Source organism: Bos indicus x Bos taurus, chromosome 19 (assembly GCF_003369695.1).
Source record: "Bos indicus x Bos taurus breed Angus x Brahman F1 hybrid chromosome 19, Bos_hybrid_MaternalHap_v2.0, whole genome shotgun sequence".
Classification (NCBI taxonomy): domain Eukaryota; kingdom Metazoa; phylum Chordata; class Mammalia; order Artiodactyla; family Bovidae; genus Bos; species Bos indicus x Bos taurus.
In genome coordinates, this window is record NC_040094.1 from 25,508,049 (window position 1) to 25,534,761 (window position 26,713).

The 26,713-nt window shown below is 43.6% G+C and overlaps 1 protein-coding gene across 2 annotated transcripts; it reads right to left on the minus strand.

Moving 5' to 3' along the window:
- Positions 1 to 844: 844 nt before the first annotated feature.
- Positions 845 to 26,339, minus strand: NCBP3 (nuclear cap binding subunit 3). Of its 2 annotated transcripts, none has more exons than XM_027516566.1 (13): positions 26,127 to 26,339; positions 24,120 to 24,185; positions 22,118 to 22,223; positions 14,492 to 14,617; positions 12,292 to 12,420; positions 12,002 to 12,078; positions 11,142 to 11,232; positions 8,470 to 8,569; positions 8,038 to 8,141; positions 5,917 to 6,202; positions 4,316 to 4,470; positions 2,822 to 2,983; positions 845 to 1,989 (listed from the first exon to the last, which is right to left on the minus strand). In XM_027516566.1, the coding sequence occupies exons 1-13, from the start codon at positions 26,301 to 26,303 to the stop codon at positions 1,754 to 1,756; spliced, it is 1,815 nt and encodes a 604-aa protein (XP_027372367.1). In that variant the 5' UTR covers positions 26,304 to 26,339; the 3' UTR covers positions 845 to 1,753. The 2 variants fall into 2 exon arrangements, with proteins under 2 accessions (XP_027372367.1, XP_027372366.1); XM_027516565.1 differs by having other exon boundaries at positions 11,142 to 11,250.
- Between the last annotated feature and the right edge of the window lie 374 nt (positions 26,340 to 26,713).

Below are 26,713 nucleotides of genomic sequence, written 5' to 3' on the forward strand. Positions count from 1 at the left end.
CGCCCCCCGCCCCAAACCCTCCCTCCCTCTTCAAGAACCTGGCTCTCAGCTCCGTGCTTCAGAGGCAAAGAGCTGAGAAACCTCAGCGACCTTCGGTCTCAACTGGCAGAGAAACCGGAACCAGCTCTTTCCAGGAATCTTACCAGGAAGCTGAAACATCATGGTTATACATTCTCATCTTTCTACAGGGAGGGAAAACAGCAGGTTAACCAACAAAATATGGACAACACCGTTTTTCTGTAACTCTCGAGTCTCCCTGCTCTTTCTTTACTAAACCACAGCATTAATTCCGCCTTCAATCACACCATGGTGCCATCAACCATGAGTGTGATTCACTGGCTCAGCAGCGAGCAAAGATCTCTAGAGTCCCGAGCCACACTGGGTGCTGAACATTCCACGCAGGTGAGGGGCTGTGACATCACACAAGGAGCAAGGGCTTTATTCTAACTCCTAAGCTCTACTGAATTGAATTTAAAACACAATTTTTAAGCCTGCAGAAGAATACAAACACTAAATACTTCAAAATAAAAATCAAGACAGGAAGACCAAAGAACCTAAGGCCTTTTCATGGTTAAAATAATCTGAAAGGAGACTAGAAATAAACAAACTAAAACTTCTGTGACTATTATCTTATTTGCCAGTTTTGAAGATGTCCTCAGGGGCCAGAACTTGGGAGACAGAAAGGATAAACAGCGGTGCGTCACTTCTGAAGTGATCACACACAACAGGTTCCCATCTCAGGGGCAGGTTTTCCTGCTTTCACTGGCCAAAGAGGAACTTAAACTCTATGTATAACAGACAGACTCTACAGTTAGGATCCTTTAAAAATAATGAGACGCCTCTCTTTGCCTTCTTCCAAAGTATATAATATATATTTAACAGCACATAAGAAGACACCACTTGAGCTTCCCTGGAGGCCAACAGGAAGTATTTTCACATATAAAAATTAAAAATTTAAACTTTCAAATCATCAGTATTTTTTAAACATAATACAGACTTACAAATTGTTCAACATTAACCCATGACCCCACCCCTAGCACGAAAATCCACCCCAAATCCAGAAGTCACAGTTTTTTGTTCCTAAAAACCCCACAGCACTGAACTTGATCTTCACTTCAAGCTGATTGCTAACGAGGCTCCTGACAGAGATCCCCGGGGAGGAACGAAGGGCGGTCGGCGCTGCAGCTCTGATCTACCCGGGCAGCACGGCTGCACCTCTGAGGTCAGGTCCATGTGAGTAAGCCCCCACACTAGGATCCTGGAAGGGTGAGCTGGCAGCTTCCCTAGTCTTTTCCTCTCGAAGGCTGTCCGATAAGCACCTGGGAATTGACTTTTCTTGGAAAAAGGGTGCTGGTAAAGCTGTCAGGGCCAAGGCAATAGTGAGAAGTTCAGTTCTCTGCTCTTTGGATGAACTGTGTAAAACTTTTCTCTTAAAAGACACAATGTTAAAAATATTAAGAAAAAAATGTCTACAAAATCTGGAGGGCTGCCTTTTCCTCAATGGGTAAAGCTTGTGGGGTGGTGGGAAAAGAATCAAGGGCCCAGAATTGTAACTCTGCAGCAAAAAGATTAGATGGATGCCCTTCAAAACAGGTCACGTTTCCTAAGATGTCTTGCTGAACTAGCAAGAGCGGAGGGCGACTGCATGAGCAAGAGGGGAGGGGCGCCAACTCCCAAGGGGGGGGTCCTACTGTGCGCCCCGCCCTACGCAAGACTGTCAGGTTTCAGGGCGGCCGCCTCGGCCTCCAGGGCATCAGGACTCAGCCTCTGAGCCAGAGCTGCTTTCCCGACTGACTTCGATCTGGAGAGATGGCAAGTTATCTAAGCGGCTCTTCTTTTGGCGAGACTGTTCTTTCTCCTTAATCAGAGCCCCCCATGCCCTCTGCAGCTCCGAGTCGTCTTCCTCTGTGCCCGGCGCCCTGTGATCCCCCTTCTTCGTGTTCTTTTCTTTGGTCTTGGGTGCAGATCCTAAGCGAGTCCATAAGCTACCTGTGTGGGTGAGAAGGCATTTCAGCTCTGGCAGTTAATGCTGAGCAAGAGGGGCACTGCAATGCCTCACGTGCAGGGAACACTAGGGGAGGGGGGCTCTGGGGCACTTGCAACCAGGGAGCAGCCCTGGGCAGGTCCTCCCAGTTCCCTGCCGGCAGACAGGGAACTGGACCTGCTGGGAGATTCTCCCAGCTCGGGGATACGCACCACCACCCCCAAAACCCCCACACCAGATACATCAGAATGAGCTGGGAGGCTGCCTGTGCTCCCTCTGCCCCTGTCTGCTGAGACAACCACCTGTGCACAACTTCCTTCTGTCAGGAGCGGGCCATTCCCAGGCCATCCCCACCTACAGCATGCTGCAAATTCACGGACCTGCTACCCTGTCAACTTTTGAGATTCTGCCAACTCTCTGTTCACTTTCTAAAATGTTAGTATTTGACAATAGACAAATACATAGAATTTGATAGGATAGCCACACGATAAGGCAATTAAAAGTTTTATTTATAAAGGCTATAACTTATATGGAAAAATGATCATGATAAAATGCTATATGAAAAAAGTACGGTATGTATACGGACAAAGGTTGGAACAGCAGGGAACTAAAAAGTATTCGTGTTAATCACAAAGACTCAGGGGTGAGTCTTGTTTCCTGCTTTCTGTTTCCCACACTGTTACCGTTATCGTTATGATGATTATAATGGAAGAGGGAAAAATAATTTATTTTTCTCCTGTGCTGCTTCTGTCCTGTATCAACAAAGTATTTCCATGCTGCGCCCATGGTCTCTACTCTTACCCAGTTCCCTCCCCATCAGTCCCCACTGTTACCAACCTGACTTCTTCTCTCGAGTATCAGAGTAGAGGCCTTTAACATCCTGCCTGGGAACACCCAGCCTACTATGCACATCAGAAAAGGGCTCTCTCCGAACAACTGGATTACTACCGAAAGCCTTTTCCGGAGAATATGGTCTTTTTCCTAATCGCTGGCGTATATCTAGAAAAAGAAAAAAGCACTGCTGTGACCATGTGACTATACTGTGTCATCTGTACTGCCAACCTGAGATCTTCCCGAGTGAGGACATGGGGCCCAGCACTACCAAGCTTCTAAAAGCCTTCCCTCTACACAGCCTGGATTCTCCCAGGAAAATTCAAGTGAGAACCCACAGGGGCTCGCAGCTGGGGGAAACCTTAGCTGACTGCTTCAGAAAGGAATTTTTGAGGCAGAATTGTCTTTTTTTTTTCCTTCTTTAAATAGTAGAATCAAGAGCAAATAATTAACAAACAGTGCAGCTAATGAGAAATACTGCACGCTCCCTGAGGGCAGAAGCCCCATTCTTTGAACATATAAGAAGCTAGTCAATAAAGACTATTACATTGAACAATAAAGGTAATGAGACCGACAAAAAGCAAAGGATCAGGGGAAGCTGTCCCAAATCAAACCTGCCTTTCCTCCAACCCCTCCAGAATCTGCCAATCCTCTGGAGCTTTCTTACGCTAATAGCAACAGCACAAACAGTCATGAGCAAGTCCCTGCGCTGGGCCTTCTCCCACCTCATCTGCTCTCTGAGAACAGCACCCCCATCTTTCAGCCCCTCAGGCCCGAGCCCCATGGCTTCTTTCCCTTTCCTCCCAGTGCTGAGTCTTCCTCCTTTACAAGGCTGGACATTTTCATCAGAAGATCAGGTTGCTTCCCACCGCAAAGAACTCGGTTTGGTGACTGAGATCCTGTTTCCTCTCCGAGGCCTCGCTCCACTGCCACCTGCTCTGAGACGCCTCCCACAACAGGCTTTCCCCCAGAAGACCCACTCCCCTCTTCGCTCCCACAGCCCACTGCTCATAGTGCCTACCGGGCCACTCACTCCACTCAGGTTCAGGAGGAATTACCTGAGCATGTGCCCTTAGGCTGCTGCATCGGAGTCTATGATGAGCTGGCATCCCCTGCGAAGACTTATGACACCCCCAGTGCCTAGCCCGGGCACACGGTGGGTATGGCCTGCTATGTGCGTGTCTGCACATATAAACTCACCAGTTCAAATTCTTAACCATTTATACAATACTTCGACCTAATTTCTATTACCCTTATGTATACCAATGACATACAGAGTAAAATCACTGTTGGGACAAAAATATCAAAAGCTAATATTGCAAAAATCTGATTAAATTTCATGTCCTCAAGTTCCAGTGCCTAACCCAAAATTTAGAAGTGATGAATATGGACAATTAAACTGGTCCCCAAATGACAGTGTTTTATTCAAGAACCTCCCCTGTCTGCATTTGCTTTCTGGAACTCAGGACAGAGCCCAGGAACACAACCGAACAACAATACCTGTTTTAGTACTGCTGCCAGCCGGCCGTGGACGTGTGTGCTGACGTTTTTCATCTAACAAATGTCTGACATCTGCAAATTTCTCAGCTGGCAATTTGTTACCAATTCGGTTTTTTATATTGCTTGTGGATAAAGTATCTGCCCTCATGGAATTCCTTAAAAAAGAGAGGCGGGGGTACAGTAAAGCAGCTTGAACTGTGAGGCAACACTCACACAACCATCTCACACACTCTGGAAAAAAGCAATTTAAGAAACCCAATCTAATAAGGCCAACATTCACTTAATAACACCATACACCAGTAGTAATTTGCTCACAAAAGTCACGACCGGCTTGCCAAAGAGGCCAGTCGGGGTAAGCAGCTCCCCGAGGTTTCCGGGGTGGTTTCCACATGCAGTATCTGGGAGCGATCGCAAAGCACATAACTGTGCCTGCCCTTCTCCTGGGACACAGGCCTAAGTAGAGGCCTGCGAAGGACTGAAGGCCTCTGCTTCTCCGGGCTGTGAACTGGTTGTAGTCAAGATATAAGACAGCCTACAATCCCTTTCTTTAAAGGGAAGACCTCTCCCACTGTGTCAGGGCAAGGGCATTATTCTGGCAGCATTTGCCATTGGAAAGTTCTCTAAAAACTAAGGATGTGAACAAAGCCATACAAATCAACCAGCTTACAAGTTTCTTCTTCCCTTTTCCCAAACACACCATCAGGAACTCTTAAGAGAGCACCCTAGCCTCCAGCCCTCTGAGACATGCCTATGCTCTCTGCCTTCAGGAATCTGCTCAGCCCCACTAGTTATCAAAGAATGTACTTCTTTGTCCATGAATACCAAAAATCACAGTGATAATACCTAAGGCTGGTGAATATCTAGGTAACATGTGGTAATGTGAGTGGGTAAAATCTTTTAGGAAGGAAATTTAGCCATACCACATTTTAAAGCATGTGCATTGTTTTGCACAATAACTGGAATGTATCTAGTTAGTCCAACAGTAAGAAAACAGAAATCTACGGAAATCTCTGGTGGTCCAGTGGTTAAGACACTATGCTTTCACTGCTGAGGGCCCAGGTTCAATCCCTGGTCAGGGAACTAGGATCCTTCAAGCTGCAGGATGTGGACAAAAAAAAAACAGAAATCTAAACGTCCAACAGGAAGGGATTGGTTCAACAAATGATAACATTTGGAAACAGGGACTACATATAGTTGAAAAAAGAGCAAATGTCTCCACTATATTAAATGGAAAAAGCATATTTCAAAACAATATAAACAGTATAACTTTTGTACAAATGCATCTATAATTTCCCCATATGTTATATATACACATAAAGCTGACAATAAAGTTATTTACCCAACTGCTAACAGTCACTCTCTTAGGGGAGGATGAGATTACAGGTGACTTCACCTTCTGTATCATTCATAGTTTTTATAACAAGGATCATTTCTTGTTCATTAAGAGGAAAAACCAGATGCTTTTACTCAAATTCTATAAAGGGCTGAAATTAGAACCGAAAAAAGTGATTACAAAATTTAGAGGTACTAAGAAGAAGTTAGTAATCGGATTTCAATCAAATTAAAAGCTAGCAGTGATAAAAAGAAAAGAATATTTTTACCTGATATTTTTCAACTGAGATTCCACCTCATCAGCATACATGGTCATTTTCATGCTCTTCTTTGGTGAAGGAGTGGAAATCATCTTCAGCTCCAGGTCATAGTCCATTTCATCCGAGTCTGAGCTGCTGGCGCTGGACCGCCTGGACACGCTCCGCTCCCGGGTCTGCTTGAGGGCCGGGAGCTCCGCGTGGTACTCCACCACCACTCTGTCGTCGGCATCCATGTCCTGCTCCTCCTCCTCTTCTTCTTCCTCTTCAATAGGTTCCTCAGGAACATTCACTAGTCCTAAGGAATTTAACCAAAAATCATTATTAGTAAAAGCATGAATACTAACACCGGATCTTCTGTTCTGTATCAGTGACCTTTGTAGAAGATGAGATTCCCATCCTAAGAGTTTACTGGAGCACTGTCTCTAACAGTGCTGATCTGGTTACCATTCTGACCCCTACAACACATGAACATCTAGGTAAAGGATGGCCTAGCAGCCTGATGCAATTTTATAAAGTTATCTAAAATACAGACCCTCTCATTATTCACAGATTCTAGATTTATGAATCTGCCAATTTTATTTGTAATTCCACAACCAACACCCATGGCACTTTTGTGGTCATTTGTGGACATGCACAGGAGCCCCCAAAAATTGAGACACCAGCCATGCAAGTTCCCAGGTGCAGGGAAACAAGGTCTGTCCTGCCTTTCTGTTGCAGCGCTCAAACACTGTAAACAAGGGTCCTTTTTGCAGTCCATGAGTGCTACTTCTTAACACCTTTGTGATTTTTATTGACGATTTCCCTGTTTCAAACAGCCTCCGAGCAGAATTCCAAAGCTGTCTAGTGTTCCTAAATACAAGAAGGCTGTGATATGCCTTATGGAGACAACACATGTGTGAGACAGGCTTTGTTTGGGCCTGAGTTCCAGGGCTGCTGCCCTTGAGTTCAACGTTAATGAATCAACATGTATTAAATAAGGTGTCCTTAATCAGAAACATACATCAAATTAAGGTTCTATATTGATCAGTTGACAAAAAGTGTGATTAAGAGTCTCTGAATGGTTTTCAATGATCACGGTGACTTTACAGAACATAACCGCCATGAATAATGAAATGTGCCTTTAAAGGTCATGGAAAAATGCTTATAAATGGAAGAAGCACAATATAAAATATATGTCCACAACAGTTATATTTATTGTGAAAAGAGACAAATAAGAAAAATGTAAAATGAAATCAGTTCTTATCTTTTTGCTTTTTAATTTCTTTGATATGAATACTAAGATTATATGATAAAAATATCTTAAAGTAAGTGAAATTGGAAAAGCTTAACTGTCTAACAGAAAAGTATGTGCATTAAGATGTAGATTTCAAATATCCAAGTTTGGGCATTCACATTAAATTAAAATGTATAGATTTCACCTCTCCCTGTCCCTACTACAAAGATAAAAGTGTATGCCTGTTATTCTGTGTTTGTATGCTGACTTGGCTGGTTCTACAAAGTGTGTAGATTTTCACAGATCAGTTTCAACATAAAAACAAATCTCTATAAAACATAATAAAAACAGTTCTTTAAGAATAAGCACCAAAAGAAAGAAAGCGGGGAAGAAAGGGAGATTTGAAGGGTGGGAAGGTGGGAGCCCCAGGGAGACAAAGGAACAGAAAAAGAAGAAAAGAAAAAAGACAAACAAAAACCAAAATGAAACCCGTGTTGTATCCCACTTCACTGTGGCATTCACGTGCACAAGCCAATAAGCAGAGTACTAGACACAGCAGCTTATTTTCATCATCAGACAAAAGAACAATAAAATCAACTCGTCTGACAAAATAATTTAAAAATTTTTTCATGCAGCTTTTGTTATTAATTAGGAAAATTAGATTCCGTAGGAAAAGTTTTAATTTTTCCTACATTTTGCCTTTATTGTTAGAATAGCTTTTATAAAATCATTTGACCTCTTTGTATGGGCAATTTCAAATTAACTGTGACTTGACTTACTTTCCTATATGTTGGCAGAGGGTGAGGGCAAGGAAGAGAGGATGATAAAGTTTGGAACCTTAAAGGACTGTATTAAGGATAAAAATGTCATTTCGGGAGCCAAACATGTGTCTACCCAAGAGCTGAGCAGGCAACTACCGGAATGTCGGTGTTTATAGGACGTCAGGCCAACGTCGTCCCCAATCAGGGCTCTCTTCTTAATAACATCCCGCTGAATGCGACGGGAATGGTATCTCCGCTTCCTGCAACATCGCCAAAATAAGCACAGAATCAAAAACCAAGAGGAAGGGCCTCGACGTCCACTAGTTAATGTCAACTACACCCTGACACGACGTTAGGTGCTGACACAGAGACATGTCGCATGAAACTGAAACTCAGCATTCTCACACCATTTACCACAGTTAAAAGCCTTGAGCGCTTTCTTCTTGTCTTCCTCACGTCCATCCACACACGGTGCTGACAGTCCACTGCAGAATACCCGCTGAAGAATACCAACTAATGTAGATCCCTGAAGGATTATGAAAAGCTTAAGTACTATATAAACTGTTGTATTTAAGGTTTTGGACTCACCAAGAGTTACTAAGGATTCCTTTCATGCCTCCGTAATTTGGATTCCCATATTTCATGTAATACTGACTTCTCCTTGCTGCTCCAAGTTCCTTTTTGTCATCTAAAAATTAATTACAACAGTTACCAAGGACTCCCTGCGAGTGTGAAGGCAATGTTAAACGGGTTTGAACAAACAGAATGTTTTTCATAGCTGGGATCAGATCAGCACACTCTGCCTACAGAAGAGAAAGATGCACTATGACCACTCTGAGTCCTCCTAAAGCAGTGCAGTGTCGAGAGGGTGGAGCAAAACTCAGAGACGAATGAGGTTAAGCTGCTGCCGGGGAGCTGACTTCAAAGAGAAAATGCCAGCAACAATAACAACAACAACAACGCAATTCCCAAGAAGCACAAGAGAGTGTAGGTTATCACCAGTGTTCAGGGATCAAAAAGGCTTTTAGAAGAGGTGGCACTTTCATTGCCCTCCGAAAGATGATACTCGTTTCTGAACGACACACACTAATGACACAGAATCAGGGTCCAAGAAACAGGTTATACATAGTTCCATGTATTTGGTAAACCATGCACTCAAATAAGCAAAAGGAGAACAGATCCCATTTATCAAGGTAAAATGCCAGTTGACAGGAAGAAAAGGTGCTCAGTGAACACACGTATCTTCACAATATAAAGGCCTCTTGACAACTCCATGGGCACGCATCACTACAAAAGATGAGTACCGACGAGAGTGCACCCAGTGCTCCAGGTAAACCTAGAGGCATAAACCAGAATGTGCACCCTACGAAAAACACGCCCACCAGCGCCTTGGAGAAACGGCTGGTTCCAGATCTGGGACTAGGAAAGTACAAGTTGAGACTGGCAAACCAAGATGGCGCCTTGTGCCATAATTGCAAGAAAGTACTCGAAGAATCACGCAGGCGTGTCAAAAGAACAGTGTGAAGAGGCTCTACTGATTAGATCCAAAATAACCTGTGAATCCGAATAATGACAGAAGGAATGATAGCCCACTGAATAAAACTCCACGAATCTAAACTAATATAAACAAGTAAATGCATTTTTAAAAAAACAGGTAAATACATCAATAAATGGGTAAAAAGGGAAAGCTCCCCCTTACAGTTAAGTGCCAACTAGTAAATGAGAGAGTTAAAAAATCACCAATGGATCTAAAGCTCCTGTATGGCAATCTGATGAGGAACAGGCTATTTACATAGCCTCAAAGCATCTCTCCACAAAACTCCAAATTATAAATGGAAAAAGTAACTTTACAGTGAGAAACCTGGCGACTGTCACCTTAACCAGGAGATAATGGTTAGCATCCCCAGGAAGGGGACAAATAAATGCAATGTGCCTCCTGATACGACACACTGAGAATGACACAATCTCTGTGGTGTAAGCACACAACTCGAATTTAATTACAAGGAGACATCAAACAAACAAAACTAAGGGGCAGCTTACAAAATAATGAGCCTGTTCTCTTTAAAAATGTCTCAGTCAAGGAAAACACAGCAGAGGAGTGGCTCCACATTCAGGGACACTGAGGGAACACGGCAGACTGAAACGCCCAGTCCTGGAGTGGACCCTAGTGTAGCACGGAAGGAGTACCAAGAATAACCCAAATTTACTTGACAATCATCATCGTCGCTGTCGTCGTCATCATCAAAGACTGCCCACATACTGCACTCGATGTGTGCCAGGCAGTTTTAATGCACACTGCGGGGGTCCTGGTAAAATCTGAACACAGACTATGAACTGGATAACAGAATGGCATTAATGTTAAATTTCCTAATTTTGATGACTGTGTAAAACAAAGTCCTTGTTCTTCAGAAATACTTACTAAAGTATTCAGGGGTGAAGGGTTGTCATTTCCAATAACTCTCAATTGACTCAAAACCACTCCTCCCACATTATTAATGCATATCAAAATCACTGTGCATAAAAGGCCTTATGAATTATTAATAGGCTTTTAATTTAATTCTTCTGAGAATTAGAGCTGAAAGGTACTATTAGCAACATCTAGGAAGACACTGCCGTGATACATGAGATTTTTAAAATTTTTCATAGTTCAGATGATAAATTGGCTGAAAAGCATATGGGGCAAACCAGCTTTAACAGAAAATAACTTACTTTAGCCAGATATCACAAAAGTATACAAATAGCTATTATCCACTTTCAGTGTCTGAAATTCCAACTCAGGCAGCAAGTCATCGATTTTGTTAAGTGTAGAATGTTACAGTTTGAAGGATCTTTGAGATTACTTGGTCTAAGTTCCAATTCAAAAGAGAAGGCGTCACTTAATAAATATCACTTCATTAAAAATAAAAGTCAGGGGCTTCCCTGGTGGCTCAGTGGTAAAGAATCCGCCTGCCAATGCAGAAGATACGGTTTAGATTCCTGATACAGGAAGATCCCACATGCCAAGGAACAACTGAGTCCCTGCATCACTACTACTGAGCCTGTGCTCTGGAACCCAGAAGCCACGACCACTGAGCCCACACACCACAGCTACTGAAGCCTGGGCACCCTAGAGCCTGTGCTTTGCAACATGAGAAGCCACCGCAATGAGGAGCCCCCACTGGCCAAAACTAGAGAAAAGCCCGAGCAGCAAGGAAGACCCAGCACAACCAAAAATAAACAAATAAAATTATTTTTTAAAATCAATACCAATTATCATTTACCTTTTGTAGCAAATCTCATGAATAACCTATTTCCTTTAGCAAGCTTGTTAGCTGGACGAAGATCGTTTCTCAGCAGCGACTCTTCTTCTACCTGCGACAACGTGTCCAACTTAAGAAAAAAAGAGCATTTTCGATATAAAAATTAAAGCCTTTTTTCATGTTCATTCAGTAGCAAAGATACCATGGATTAAGGAAGCAATCTACTTTTAATAAAACCCATAAGCATCACAGCACCAGTTCCTCTGCAGAATGTCTAAGTCAGAGGTCTTCCCTGACCACCTTGTCTAAAAGAATCATCTCCATCATTGACTATCCGCTTACCCTTCTTTACTTTTCTTCATAGCACTCATCACTTCCTGACATTACATTACATATCTGCGTATCTGTGTATTGTCTGTCTTCCCCACTAGAATGTAGGCTCCAACAGGGCAAGGACTTTGTTTTGCTTGACGCTATATCCCCAGCACCTAGAATTTGGTATATAGTAGGCACTTAATAAATAATTTAAAAATGAATACACTTTAATATTTCCAACAATAGTACATACGCCATATGCCATTAGGAGATACACCATTACTTGCTATTCCTTAATTTTACTGATTAGATAGCACTGCAAAGTCTTTCTCAATAAAACCATTTCCTTTCATACAGAAGTGTGAGTACTAAGGTCTCAAGACGAATCGTTCATTACACCCACAAGAACTTAAAAGGCGAAGAGCCTGGGCCCCCCTCAGGAGGTTCGATGGTGCTAGTCAGCGGAAGAACACAACGTCCTATCCTAAGCCTTTAAGGCTCAGGTATCAAGGCTGTAGGCAGCTGTTTACAGGGAAACCTCACAGACACCTGTGCCCTCTACTGACCTCTACATCACTTGTGGTCTCATCTTCAACTTCTCCTTCTTCAGCCTCATCGTCATCAGAACTGTCTTCCTGCTTGTCTAAAATGGAATGTGAGGGACAAGATGAATCTTCACTCCATCTCACATACATTAAAAGTCTAACACTGTCTCCTCCTCTTTATTAATGATCCAAAGCATCATAGCTTGTTTCAGAAGTAACTGGCAATGAGATACTACGTTAACACTGCACAGAATTCAAATTGTAAAGAATAGGACCTTCAGCCCCAAAGTTCCTCCTCTGTAGTCAGTTACCTTTTTTACTTTTCTCAGATGACTTTTCCTCATTGGCATCCTTGCTTCTTATCTTATCCAGGGCTGGCAGAGAACTCATATTGATAAGGGCTCTTGTGGCTGTCATTTCATCCAACCAAACCACATTACCTAAAATAAGATGTAAAATAACACATCACATCCAAGTGATTAAGTTTCTTGACAGCAGAGACTACATTATATTCACTGCTACAGTATCATTCAGCTATGGACTGACATCAATAAATGTACAGACCAACCAATGAAAGAAGTATAGAATCTGGTAGTAAAAACTTCTTTAATAAGATTAGCCTAGAGAAGTACTCCAAACTGGGTCCCACAAAATACTGGTCAGGTACTCCATGAAAAAAAGTTCTATATATTAAAAATGCCTGGCATACAGTAAGTGTTATACGTAAGTGCTAGCAGTTTCTGATGACGATGATGAAAATGTCAAACAAATGTCCTTTATCCTTTATTCTTCTGCCCCTCACATGGAAGCCCTCTGGTCTTCCTTGTCATCCAGACATGCTACATGATGTTTCCCTACTGTAAAGTGTGGGTGATGAGGGCACCCATGGCATATATAGAATGGAGGAGTGACAGCCACTTGGCTTTGCAGCAACCAATTTATTTTGCTCCTTTAAGAGAATTTAGCAAGAAAAAGGTCTTGAGAAGATCAACTTTAAAGCAGCATTTCTCAAACTTAAGCTACCCCTGTATCTCAGTTTGGGAAATGAAGGTCTAAAGATTCTCATGTTTTGTTAATAACATGCTACATTGTTGTTGCTGTTATTTAGTCACTAAGCCGTATCTGAATTTTTTGTGACCCCATGGACTGTCACCTGCCAGGCTCCTCTGTCCATGGGATTTCCCAGGCAAGAATACTGGAGTGGGTTGCCATTTTCTTCCCCAGGGGATCTTCCAGACTCAAGGGATCAAACTTGGGTCCCTTGCACTGGCAGGCAGATTCTTTACCAGAGTCACCAGGGAAGCCCAATATGCTACATGGTCTTGAGCAAGTAATTTCCCTCCTCTGTTTCTGATGTACATGAGGGAGTGAGCTGGACGACGCTAAGGGTCCCTCTAACATTGCTTAGATAGATAGTTTTAATTAGTTAAATCAGCTGTTAGCAAATCTAGCCCATGACCCATTATTCATTCATTCATCCATCATCCATCCATTTATCTACTTATATTTGTACTTTATTTATTTAGTTATAAGTAACATACAATAAACTACACACCTGCCAACTGTTTTTGCAAACAAAGTTTTACAGAAAACAGCCAGGCTCATCCAATTATATGGTCTATGGCTGTTTTCATGCTACAATGGCAGAGCTGGGTAGATTCCACAGAGAATATATATGGTCTGCAAAGCTTACAATATCTTTTATCCGGTCTTTTATTTTTATTAAAAAAAAAAAAAAGTTTGCCAACCCCTGATCTGGATGGTCTAAGTTAAGCAAATAGAAAAAAGGAGAAAAATCTTTTAACTCAGTCATGTTTCTTCTTTTGGTGATTTAACATCTAAAGAAAGCAGCCAGAAAAACTGGGAAAACCAGGTCAGCATGCTGGCAGAAAATGAAGCTAGACTAGAAGTGAGTCAGGACCAGAAGCCAGCAGAGTGGGTACCGAAGGTCAGACTAGACTTGAGAGTAGGGACACAAGTCAGAAATCACAGTTAGCTCACAAGCGGAACAGCCCCAGATTAGGGCCAGCAGATGAAGCTTGAGAGAACACAGACCAGAGCAAGCAGAGGTGAGAGGTCTGGCACAGCGTCAGAGGGCTCTGGTCTATTTCCAGGTCAGAGACAGCACTCTGAAAAGCTGTTGCAATGACAAAGCTGAAAGCCCTGCAAGGGCAGCCCCAAGTCTATGCAGTTGGACTCACGCCTTTGCTGGGAAACTGTGGGTGTCAGGAGGGGTCACAATTGTGTACCTGGATTCAGATGCCAGCAACCAACCTCCCAGCGGCCTGACCACCACCCCTGAGCTGCCTCGGAACACTTATGGAAAATGATATGGCAGGCTGGCTAATGTACAAGGACTCTGGTTCTCATCAATGGGAAATTTTTCTCTCCTGGGCTGAAGGCAGAGGTTAGACATAGTCTGGCCACAATCGTTCACCATTTGAGATGGCAAGAATTCTTTTAAAATCATATATGAAAGCATATTCAACAGAACACTTTGAGGGTACTTACAGGAGGTATCATCCAACCACTCGATGTGAGCTGGAGGATATTCTTTAAAATAGGAAAAGACATCCTGGGTGCTCATCTCATCTACTCCGCAAATGTAGATTGTCTCCAGTCTCACTTTGGGGATTGCTAGGAAAACAGGACACAGAAAAGATGAGAGAATTTTCCCACCTGCTGCTGCACAGCCCACCAGCACCCCTTTATGACAGTTCAGATAATACGTATTTTAAAGAGAAATACACTGGGACTTCCCCAGCAGTCCAGTGGTTAGGACTCTGTGCTTCCACTCCAGAGGGTACAGGTCCCATCTCTGGCCAGGGAACTAAGATCCCACATGTCACATGGCAAAAAAAAAAAAAAAAAAGAATATGCTGAAAGAGATGACAATTATTTCAAGAGAAAATAAGACTTGACAGCAAGGCAAACTTTAAGTTTTTATCACACAACAAGAGCATTAAACAAATGACTTAATTCAGAATGGGCTTATTAGGCTGAGAAAGATTAAACAAGTGGTGCTTATAATATACACGATACCTTCTCCTCAAAATGACCTGTAGTAATTAAAGGAATATCAAATGCGACAGGATTATACACTGAACTTGATAAACTGATTCTAATATTTTTTAAAGGTATGTCAAAGAGAAATGTGTATTAGTCCAGACAATTCTGAAAAGAAGAAGAGACACTGCCCTTGGATGTAAAGCAAAGTCTGAAACTGGAGTAAAGAAATCCTACAAACCAGTAAGAAAATGACAGTCCCAAACAGAAATGGGCAAAGGACAGGAGCAGGCAACTCACACACAAAGAAAGAGGAAAGGCCAATAAACACGTCAAGAGATGGTTGGCCTTACTACTAATCAGGAAAATCCATCTTAAGACAAGGTATCAGTTTCCACTGACCAGATGTTTAACTTAAGTCTTTTAGTATCGGTTAGTGGCAGAATGAGACACGGCCTCTACTGGTGGAAAGTGTGAACTGGCACAGCCACTCCGAAGGGCAACTCAGAGTACCTATTACAAATGAATTAATAGGCTTAGGAATTCTCTTCAATATGTGTCCTAACACATGGGTTCACAGAGTGGCTCACACAAAGATATTCGTTGCAGCACTATTTTAATAACCCAGTAGCTATCAAAGTAATAAATTATGGCTTATCCATATCAAATGAATCAGGGTTTTCCATATGATAGTCAAAGGACAGTAAGCAAGCAGTTAAAAACAAAGAGATAATTTATCACATACCATGGAAAGATTCTAAGACAGATTACTGAGTGAAAAAAAAGATGCAGAAAAATACATACATTAAAAAAAAGATAAATATCACCAATTATTTTCTAAAGGTACATATTTATTTACACAAATATCTAGAAAAAAAAGGCTGGAATAATTCAGTCCACACTGATAATAGCTCTTACCTCTAGGAAGGAAGAAAGGTTGAAGGCTGTGGTTAAAAGGAATCCCAGCATTACCAGAACTGTGTGTTAACTTTACATTATTTAATCTTTTTAATTGTGAAATACATCACAAAGAAAAGATCATCAAAATATACATCAACAAATGTATCAAAAAATACATCAACAAAGAAAAGATATTTTTAAAAATACCTTAGATCCACCACCTAGCTTTATGCTTAAATTCCTATAACAATGCGAGGCAAATAAAATGCTGCATATAATGCCAGGCCCTGTGTAAGCTCTCTGTATCCCTTCTCTCCCCAGCTTCTCCAAAGCAGTTCTGTCAAGAATTCAACATCCACGACTCTTAAGGATGCTTTTATATGTCATATATTTTATTTAAAACAAACCCAAAATACACGTGAACATTTCCAGATAAAAATTCCTTTTTTTTTTGTCATTTTGAAGAGTACAAGATAGGTTTAATGGGAGCCCATTCAATGTGGCCAGAATAAATTGGGTAAGTATTGTTCTGCCAACTCAGATTCATGAAGACAGAGATATCAAGATTTATTAATCCTAGCACTAATCCTTATTAGTGCCCAGCAGTACAACAATGAGCAGAAGGACTTCTCTGGTGGTCCAGGAGCTAAGACTCCACGCTCCCAATGCAGTGGGGCAGGACTGATCCCTGGTCAGGGAATTAGATCCCACATGCCTCAATAAGCGTTTGCATGGTACAGCTAAGACCTGGAATAGTCAAACAAATACGTAAGCAAATACTAAAAAAAAAAAAAGAAACATGAGCACAGACCCAAGTGAGATGGAAGCCACACTGGCCATGCAGAGTGACTCTAACATGCAGGGTGGGAAACTGAAGGGGTAGCCCGGGGAACCTCCTCAGTTCTTGAAACTAAGTGGCATGATTTTGGAAGAAAAGAATCCTATGAGAAGTAAAGAGCTGGTTCTGAAGAAGGTAACAAACAACAAGGAGAGCTCCTGGTGAAGGCAGAGGAAACAGACTACGGAGCGAGAGAAGAAAATCTTGGAGATGCTGATATGAAGAAGGACTAATCATACATGAGACAAGCTCAAGAAACGATGGAAGCCTGCCAAAGCAGAATGTCCACACTTCGTCACCTTGCTGACAACATCACTGCTTAAAATAAAACAAAGCAACAAAGATGGCACCTAGACTCAGGCCCAGCTGACGAGCGAGGACTAACTGCTGAGGTGCCAGTAAACAGATGGACGGGGGGATGGAACTGGGTATTCACCAAGTGCCGACCGCAAGCAAGGGGGTGAGGGAGTCATCCTCCCTTCCAACAGGGAAGACCCCAATTACTGACAGGTAGCAGTACAAAAAGGGCTCCTTGGTGGCTCAGACGGTCAAGAATCTGCCTGCAGTGCGGGAGACCCGGATTCGATCCCTGGGTTGGGCAGATCCCCTGGAGGAGGGCATGTGGCAACCCACCCAGTACTCTTGCCTGGGGAATTCCCATGGACAAGAGCCTGGCAGGCTACATTCCGTGGGGTCACAAAGAGTCAGACATGACTGAGCAACTAAGCACAGTACACAAAACTCAAGTTTTTAGGAAAGCAGATTTCTGAAAATCCAAAGAAGTAGTAGTCAGTCCAAGCCTAAGATCAGAAGGATCAAAAAACCTGGAAGACACTAAATACAGTAACTCAGAGTATGAGAGGTGATCCCAAGAAAAGAGAAAGCAGCAAAGCTTAGCTGAGCATGACCTGCAAAGAACATGTATGGGAGATGGATAAAGGACAAATTAACAAATATAAGAGAATAGATGTAAGAATCTGAAAAACTTTGTCAGGCTCTAAAACAACATACAAAGTGCCGATGACAGACTGTCAAGTGAAGAGAAAGAAAGCGGCATGACTACAAAGGGGAAAACAAAAATAAAGTCCACACTCGGGAAAGATTAGAAGGAAATCCACAAGATGCTGACAATGACTGGGTTTGGGTGGTAGACTGTGGGCAACTTCTCTTCTTACTTCATTCTCCAAATGTTCTTTGGTGGACATGAACTGTCTAACATCTAAAGAAGAAAAGGTTATAGTCCAGAGCCAACAGGCTCAACAAAAATGCTGATGGTTGGTTTTATTTACAAGTGTTTGGAGCAACACTGCTTTGGGAAGATGATGCAGGAAAAAGGGCAGGACTGTTGATCAATTTTGCTACAGTACTAACGGACAGCAGCAGCTATCATTAAGGAAGAACCAAAACCAAGACAGGTGACAAGGGCTTTAGAAATAGTCTTTTTTTTTTTAATCTTTTGGCCTCACCCTGTGGCATATGGGATCTTAGTTCCCTGACGAGGGATCGAACCCATGCTCCCCGCATTGGCAACAGAGTCTTAATCGCTGGACTGACAGGGACGTCCCCAAGGAATAGTTTTAATAGATTCAAACCCTCTAGTTTAGAGTTATACCCCACTGTACTGACTAAAACACGAAGCAGTGATTTCACAATCGGGTAATAATCTCTTAAGATTATTGCAGGGAAGGAGCAAGGTACCTTAAATCCTTGAGGACTAATCCCATACTGACTTTCATAAAAGAAGAAAAGAGAAATTCCCAAACAGATCAAAAAGACTGTCATTCTCAGAAATTTTTAAAATACACCTTAGACAGAATATCTGATCCCTTAAGAAACCAAGTCTTTTTCATAGGAAATGATAAGCCAAGCAGCAACCCAGCTGACCTCTTCTCTTTCCTGACTGGATTAGCAGGCCAAGAAATTCAAAGAAGACCACAGATGGTGTTCTACCTCAAGTTTATTAAGGCACGTAATCTAGATCCCCATGACAATAAAATAAGAGATGGGCCAGAAAATAGAATAAGACTACCATTCATGGATCTGTGTGTCATGGCATGATATGGGATTATCCTGTTTGACATTTACCAACAACTGGATGAACATGCAGAAGCCATATCAAAGGGAGGAGCATAGCTAAAATGCCGAAGGGCAGAATTAAAATGAACATAACTCCACAGGTTGAAACGGAGTCTTGAAATCATGATGGAACTTAATCAGGATAAAGAAAAAGGCAAGTTTTTTAAGGACACAATGAGGAAGACTCTTTCGACAGGTGCAGTTCCTGGGGGAAAGAACGGGTGCTCTGGCTGACTAGAAGATGACTACTATGAAGTGGTCAGTACAGAGACCATGGTCAGAGTCCTGCCAAGCACTCCACAAATCCAACCAAATCTGGAATCTGCACCTCACCTGGTGAAGCACAGCAAGAAACTGAGCAGGCTCTAAAGGAGGGAGACCAGAAAGTCTTGTCACATGAGAGTCCAGGGAACAGGCTGTCCATTCCTTCACCTGAAGAGTTACTGTGTGAATGAGGAAATGACTTCATGTTGTTCTAAGTGTTATGCAGTAACTAACAGATAGAAATTACTAGAAAGCAATTTCTTTTCAACATGAAGATGTATCCAAAAACAAGACTGACCGCTTCATAAATAGCTATCATGCCACCACTAGGAACTGTTCAGGCAGAGGCCACAGACCGCTGGGAACTTTGCCTAAAGGCCTGCAGCACCAGGCCAGATATGGGACCCAGGTGACTCCTAAGGTCCCTCAGCCATGAGAGCATTGACCTTGGAGATAAAAAGATCCAAGCTGCTTAACACCCAGTCACTCAAGAGTAGCAGGGCATTCAGTACAGACTGGTCTAGCACACTGCACCCCTGAAACTAGCAGAGATGTCAGGAACACAGGTTTCAGTCAGACCAGCCTTCTAAGTCAGCCTTGCTACTTACTCCCCGTGGGACCTTGGGCAAGTTTCTGAACCTCTCAGCATCTTCCTTTCCCCACCAGTAAAACAGAAATGATAACGCTTTCCCTGCAATGGGGTTGCTGAAAGGGTACATTAACCACACAGCAGAGTGACTGGCATGTGGGGAGCACTTATAGAATGGTATATTTCATCACTATTGATATTAAGAAGAAGAAATAACCCGGTACCTTACTGTGGCTGCAGGAATCGAGATGTTTATTCCAATGTCCCCATTCTCACAAGAGGCTGGGCCACTTAAATGGCTGTCTGGAAGATGGAGAATGCCAGATAATAATAATAACTAACATTTACTATGTGCCAGGCACCACTCTAGGAATCCTAACATTTTGTTAGAACCTCCCAACAACCCTGTAAGAACTAAGTTAACCTGACTTTACAGATGAAGATACTGAGGTTCTTAGAGGCTAAATAACTTGCCTAAGATCACAGAGTTAGAAGGTGACAAGTCAAGATTTGAATACAGTCAGTCAGGCTTCAGAATCCACGCTCTTAGGGTACAGTTAACCCTGACTGTACAACAGAATTACCAGGGGAGATGAAAAAACAGGAACTCTGAGATTTATCCAAACCTACCCCCTACTCTAATTTAAATTGATCTGGGAAAGGCAGCAGGGTTCTCTGGAGTTCAAGAACACAGTCTGAAGCCATGCTGCCTTCTGGGCCAAAAACAGGTTGTAACGAGCCACTGATAGTCCAGGGAGATCTACAGTCTTTTATGAGTATCTTCAGAATCAAGATTGTTTTTCAAAAAGCTTTTTTTTTAAATTAAAATTTAACCCCAAAAGAAGAGATCCTATTCAGGAGGGTATCATATTCCCATTTTATAAACAAAGAGAATGAGACCTAAAAAATTTCACTAACTCACCCACATTCACTAAAGAACTGAGACTGGATCCCAGGAGGACTCTGGCTCAGAAGAACCCCAGCACAGGTGGGGAGAGAGACTGACGTGGGTAATCAGGGATGCTGCAGAGGGAATGACATCTGAACCAGACAAAGTGTGGGACAAGGAAAGACAAATCAGCAGGGTGACAGGCATGAACGAGATCAGAGGCAAGATGTCACATGGAATGCGCCCAGGACTAGAAGTAAACAGGCATGATGTGAAACCACGGTGCTCTCAAGGTGGAGCTGTGGGAGAGGCCTCAGACGTCTGTGTGGGTCCAGTGTGCAGGTACATGGATGACCAGCTGCACGGCTGGCCCTGGCCTTCACAGGACTTTTCCTGAAACAGCCAGCCACTCGAGCAGGTGCCTGGAAACCTAGCCTGTGAGGCAAGCAAGGTCATGTTTCCAAATTGAACACGATGCAGAATAAAAACAGTGAAGTAGCATCCAGAGTTGAGCTACTCTGAGCACTGGGAAGGACCGAGGAGGCCTGGGTCTCTGCTATCATGTCATACACTGTAAGGCGACAGAGCACAACAGTTAAGAGTGAGCTTTAGAGTCAGATAAACCTGGGTTCTAATCCTGACTCCACTTTTACCAGTTGTGTAAACCTGCGCATTTATTTAATTTCTTTGAGCCTGTTTCCTTCTTTGTAAAATAGGGATAAAAATATATTCCTCGTGGGGTTGTTGTGAGAAATGAGTACGAAACAAATACGTAATGTGCTAATTAACACAGTGCCTCATAAGATAGCAAGTTCCCGACAAATAGCAGCTATTCTTTCATTCATTCCTCAAGTTTTTATCAAATAGGCAAACCTAGAGAAACTCACACAGCAGAGCACAGACCTTTAACGTGCATTCAGATGGCTGCCTATGAAGCCCTTTGCCAAGTCTCAAATTTGCAAATACAACAAAGGGAGATCATTTGCATTTATGGAATAATAAACATGGCTGTGAACTCTCTAAAAGGGAAGCAATAATTTTCCCTTCTATTTATAAACCGTCTTCAAAAACTGGGATAGGTTATTATATTGAAGAATTCAGGGTGAGTTTCAGGAAGCAAAATACTTAACCTTAATAAAACACAAAAATAAAGTAAAATCACAAACCTGTATCAACAGACGTATTAACGGTATCCCTCCCCAATCGGACTCCTCTAAAAGAGTCTCACTGTGATACATTCCTGCTACATTTAAAGGCAAAGGAAAGTGAACACTTCTACAATAAAGCAGAAAAAGAGTAAGAGTCAGTCCCACAGAGCCACAGTTCTAATCGCCGATCTGCCACCAACTCCATGATGTTCTCTGGGGCTCCTTAGACAGTCTCCTGAAAGTTCGGACACAGCCAAATGAATACACACACACACACACACACACACAACACTGAGACAGCTAATGCAGCTCATCGTTAACAGGCCACCTCAGAAGTGGCGAATTCACAAGTTCCATGTGAGGTGAGGCCAGAAGCACAAGGCCGTGGCAAGGAAACTGTGGAAAACAACCCCCAGACACCCTGTACCTTTCTTCATCATGTCTCGGTCCAAGGCTACATTTCTTTGGGCAAGATTTACTTCTGATCGAAAATGGAAGCGCTTGGCTCGCTGTTCCTTCTTTTCAATCGCTTCCTAGAAGGTGCAGAAAAAAAGCCAAAGAAGTGAAATGTGGAGGAGAGTTAAATCACAAACATCAAATGATACACCGCGACAAGCAACTCAGAAGGTGTAAAGGACACTGTGCCTTGCCTCATTTTTGCAATGAACAGGGTATTGGCGATGACTGGGAGAGTGGACACTACCAACGCTGCAACCTGTCATCATCTCCAGGATGACTCAGGGCCCATCACTGTATCTGTGCAGAAACTGAGGCGCAAACAAGTTACAGTGTTTGCCAGGGGCACTTCAGCTGGGAAGGGGCAGATTTTCTCGGCGCTATTTCTAGAAGCCCCACCACCGCCCCCATTTCACATCGTCTGTGTGCATGGTAATCACACCTATCACGTTATGTCTGCCTGAGCAGTCCACTCCCTAAAGCTTTTTCTGTGCTTAAAAATAACACTGAAGCCAAGAAACTCTCTCCTTTATTCTAAACTTGTGTCCACAGAATTGCCAGTTTTCATCTTGAAGTGACAAGAAGCACTGATGCTTTCTGAAAGACCAAATAATCAGCTTCCTAATTTTTTTTTTTCCCAAGAGCTAAAATATACCCAGGTCCAACTGTGGGTTTCTGATAGCTCTTTGGAACCTTCACTAATTGTATATTGACTTTGCCACACTAATTGAAGGTCTGACTATAGAAAGCTTCTGGGGATTGGTAAGGCAGCAACACTTCTGTTATTTCCCAATAGTTATGTTAATTTTCTCCACTGAAGTCTTCCCATTGGAAACAACTGGTTTATCTTCCTTTGGTAACAACCAAAGTACCAATTCTTGGCTACCACCCTTTCCCCCATATATTTGTTTCAAATAATGGTAAATTGTGTAGGCTTAAGAACAGGATTGCATACTGCTTTTTCAGTTTCAGTAAGAAAAAACCTTCACTTCATTCTATTTTCCTGTCAAAAAAGATGATCAGTTCTTTCTTTTTGCCTTTAAGCAATTTGAGACAGATTGAGACCCAGATAAAACACAAAAAAGCAAGCATGACATACTTATTTTTGCTTTCATACATCCAATATAGTAACACAGTGTTATTTATTCAGAGTTTTAATTCAACTCTTTAAATGGCACACATTAAAATCAGAAGGAATGTTTAAGCTGAATATCAACACCAATTAAAGCAACAAATAAGTACTGATTATAAGGAAAATAATATGTCTGGTTCTGTGAAGAGCTGCAATGAAGCTGATAATCTAGTAACAGCAATCACCAGATAAAAGGCAATACTCCCAGGCAGTGAAAACAGTTCAGTCTGCTTGGCCTTCAAAGTTTAGCCACATATTCATGAAAGCCTATTTTTCTAGGCCTCAATCAGTGAGGAATAAAGACATTTACTAAAGGCCCACTATGTGCCAGACACTTTTATGCTTTGCTTCATTTAAAGTGGAAACAGTTTACACATTTTTTAAAAAATGGATAGGGACATCCGCCTGCCAATGCAGGGGACCCAGGTTCTAGCCCTGGTCAGGGAACTAAGATCCCACATGCTGTGGGGGAACTAAGATCCCACATGCTGCAGGGCAACTAAGCCTGTGCTCGGCATCAAAAGACCCCACATGCCACAACTAAGGCATGACACAGCCAGATACATATGTATGGAAAAGGAACAAACAGAACTTTTTCTTGGACATGGTTAAGCACAGGCGTCTAGTTACTTTATCTTCTTATGGATTCAAGAACACACAAATGCTGCCTGAATGTTCTCAGGCATCACTGTGAAACACAAAATATAAACTTACAAAGGCTTAATCCAACAACGACAAAAAAAGGTGGTAAAGAATAACTGCTGCTCTGTAAGTCCTAGGGACTTGCTCATTAAGTTCAACCGCTTCTCAAAATGAATCAATGAATCACGGTGTATCTTACCTTGGAGGTGACATCAATGCCGGTGATGAAGCTGCCAGCCTTGTTTTCATATCTTCTGCTTGTGTCCTAACACGAAGGGGATGGGTGAGAAATGCTAACAGGCAACTGAGGACAAGCGCATGATAAACAACAGCCTGACAACCCATTCCTTCTGGACAGTCTTCCTTTCAGCAATCTGTTCCCCACCCTGACAACCCTTTATTATGAGGAAGCCTGTCCCAGCGACTCCATGGTAGCAATCAACCACTCTACCAAGAAGCTTTTTCTAAATCAGAGCCTGTCCACAACCTAAAGTAATTCCATCTACTGAAGGTATCCGTGTAAATGAAAATCCAAAGGCATTCGTGAGAAATACCCAAGATGAGGTACAGTCACTCATCTCCCCAGCTCAGAATGGACAAATTCATTGTGCCAGGCCACCAGATGTGGCACAAGTCTTCACTGAAACGCAGAAAGTCCAGGCTCACCTCGACCTTCTGGGGGAAACGCTACACTGTGCAATGAAAACACAATGAGACTCTGCAGCCGGGGGACTCAAATCACAGCTCTAAGGTTCACTGGTTACAAGACACTGTACAAGTCCCCTGGCTTCTCTGGACCTGGGTTTCTTCTGTGGCATCTGCCTACCTTTCTGATCTCTTTTACTGCTCTTCTACTTGTGCTATAGAACTTTCTGTTTCTCCAATAAATCAATCTTGTTCTCATCTCAGAGCCTCTGGGTTTACTAAGTTGCCCCTGCTGGGAACAAACTCTTCCAGATCTGCACATGGGTAGCTCCTTTCTGTCACTTAGGGTCCAGCTGAAATGTCGCTATCCAGAGGACTTTCCTGGTGATCTTGTGGCATTCTGCTTCCTGCTCTCCACAGCTTCCCTCTGCACTCTTCCATCCCATTAACATGTTTTATTTTCTCCACAGCATTCACCACTATGGGAAATTATTAGTTAACCTGTGGCCCCCAACTGGAACATAAACTCCAGGACAGAGTCTGACCTTGATCAAGCGGCTAGGACTGTGCCTGCCACAAAGTGTGGGGATGCAACAGTACAGGTCCAACGGAATGAATGAAGGGATGACATCTACTTCACAACTTCCGTGATATTTAAATGATAACATGTAAACCACTATGTTAACTTTGTTGCCAGAGTCATTATAATTTACAATCTGTAGTGCTCCTACATTTTTTTAAAAACCTTCTTCCATAATTTCAGTTTAAATGCAACACTTGCAGACATGGTAAAAAAGTGGACGAGGTCAGATGAGAAATTAAGTACCAATACTGGAGAGGAGCCACGCAGGCCTGAGACCAGCCCTAAGAACCGGACATCAGACCACCAAAGGACAAGCAAAACACCTCTCGTCATTCCTACTGTGACAGAAGAGAGGGACCAAGGACCACTGCTGGCTCGCTGATGTTCTGATTCCACGAAGGGTGAGATGCTGGAGGCACGGTGTAGCAGTGAAGGCGCGCGGGGACGAGATGACCCTCAAGTCACAACAGAAACACTGAGTTTCTGCAGCTGACAAGCCCAGCCCTCTCGAGGGAAACCGCGGGTGCTCTGTTTAACAAACACCAGCTAAACCGGAGCAGGATGCCAGCGCCCCGCTCCCCGACAGTTCCTTCTTGGCCGCTCCAGGTTGTGTCCCCGCCAGGGGGGGCTCCCTCTTTATCTCAAACTGCACCCCCCAGACAAGCCCTACCCCTCCTCACTCGCCCTCTTGCACAGAACGGCTCGGAGGGGCAGCGAAGGGGGTGATCTCAACTACCCCCCCAATCTCTCCGACCCCTCCTCCTCAAGCCCCCTTAACACCCATTTCCGGGCGCCCGGGCGTCCTTTCTCTCGCTCCCCCGTCTCTGCTCCAGTCTGGCGCCCCCGCCCCCAGGGCGCTCGCCCCGGTGCCCCCTTCCCCAGACTTCCCCCCGGCCCCGGCCGCCTCCCCTTCCGGCTTGCTCGGGCGCGGGACACTCGCTCTGCGACCTCCTCCTCGCCCCCGCCCCCCGCCCGTACCGGGATCAGTTCCTTCAGCGAGCGCCGAACCGGCACGACCTCCAGTTCGCCCTCCTCCACCTCCATGGGCTCCGGTTCGCCTCGGTCCAAACCCGTTTCAGGCGACGGGAGCCCCAAGGCCGGCCCCGCTGGGGCCTCCGCCTTCACCGACACTCGCAGGCCCCGTACGGCCGCCATCGCCGCCCGCCGGCCGCACCACTGAGAGCCCGCCCGGCACACTGCGGGCTAGAGCGTCGCTGCCACTGGCCGCGGAGCAGCCGCCGCTACCTAGAGCGTCGCCTTCTGCGGTCAGAAAGCCTTCTTAGGCTCCGGCGTCCCCTGGTGGCAGGAGGGACGCAGGGCCGGTTGGAGCTGTATCTGGTGAAGAAGAGGCGGGACCGACTGGGAAACCGGGGCAGGGCCTGATGTAGAGGACGGTCCCTGAGCTGACTGCCTAGTGCAGTCTGGGCTTAGAAAATAGCTACACCCTCTCTTGATGAGGGTGAAAGAGGAGAGTGAAAAAGATTATGGCATCCTGTTCCATCATTTCATGCAAATAGATGGAGAAAAAATTGGAAACAGTGACAGGTTTTATTTTCTTGGCCTCC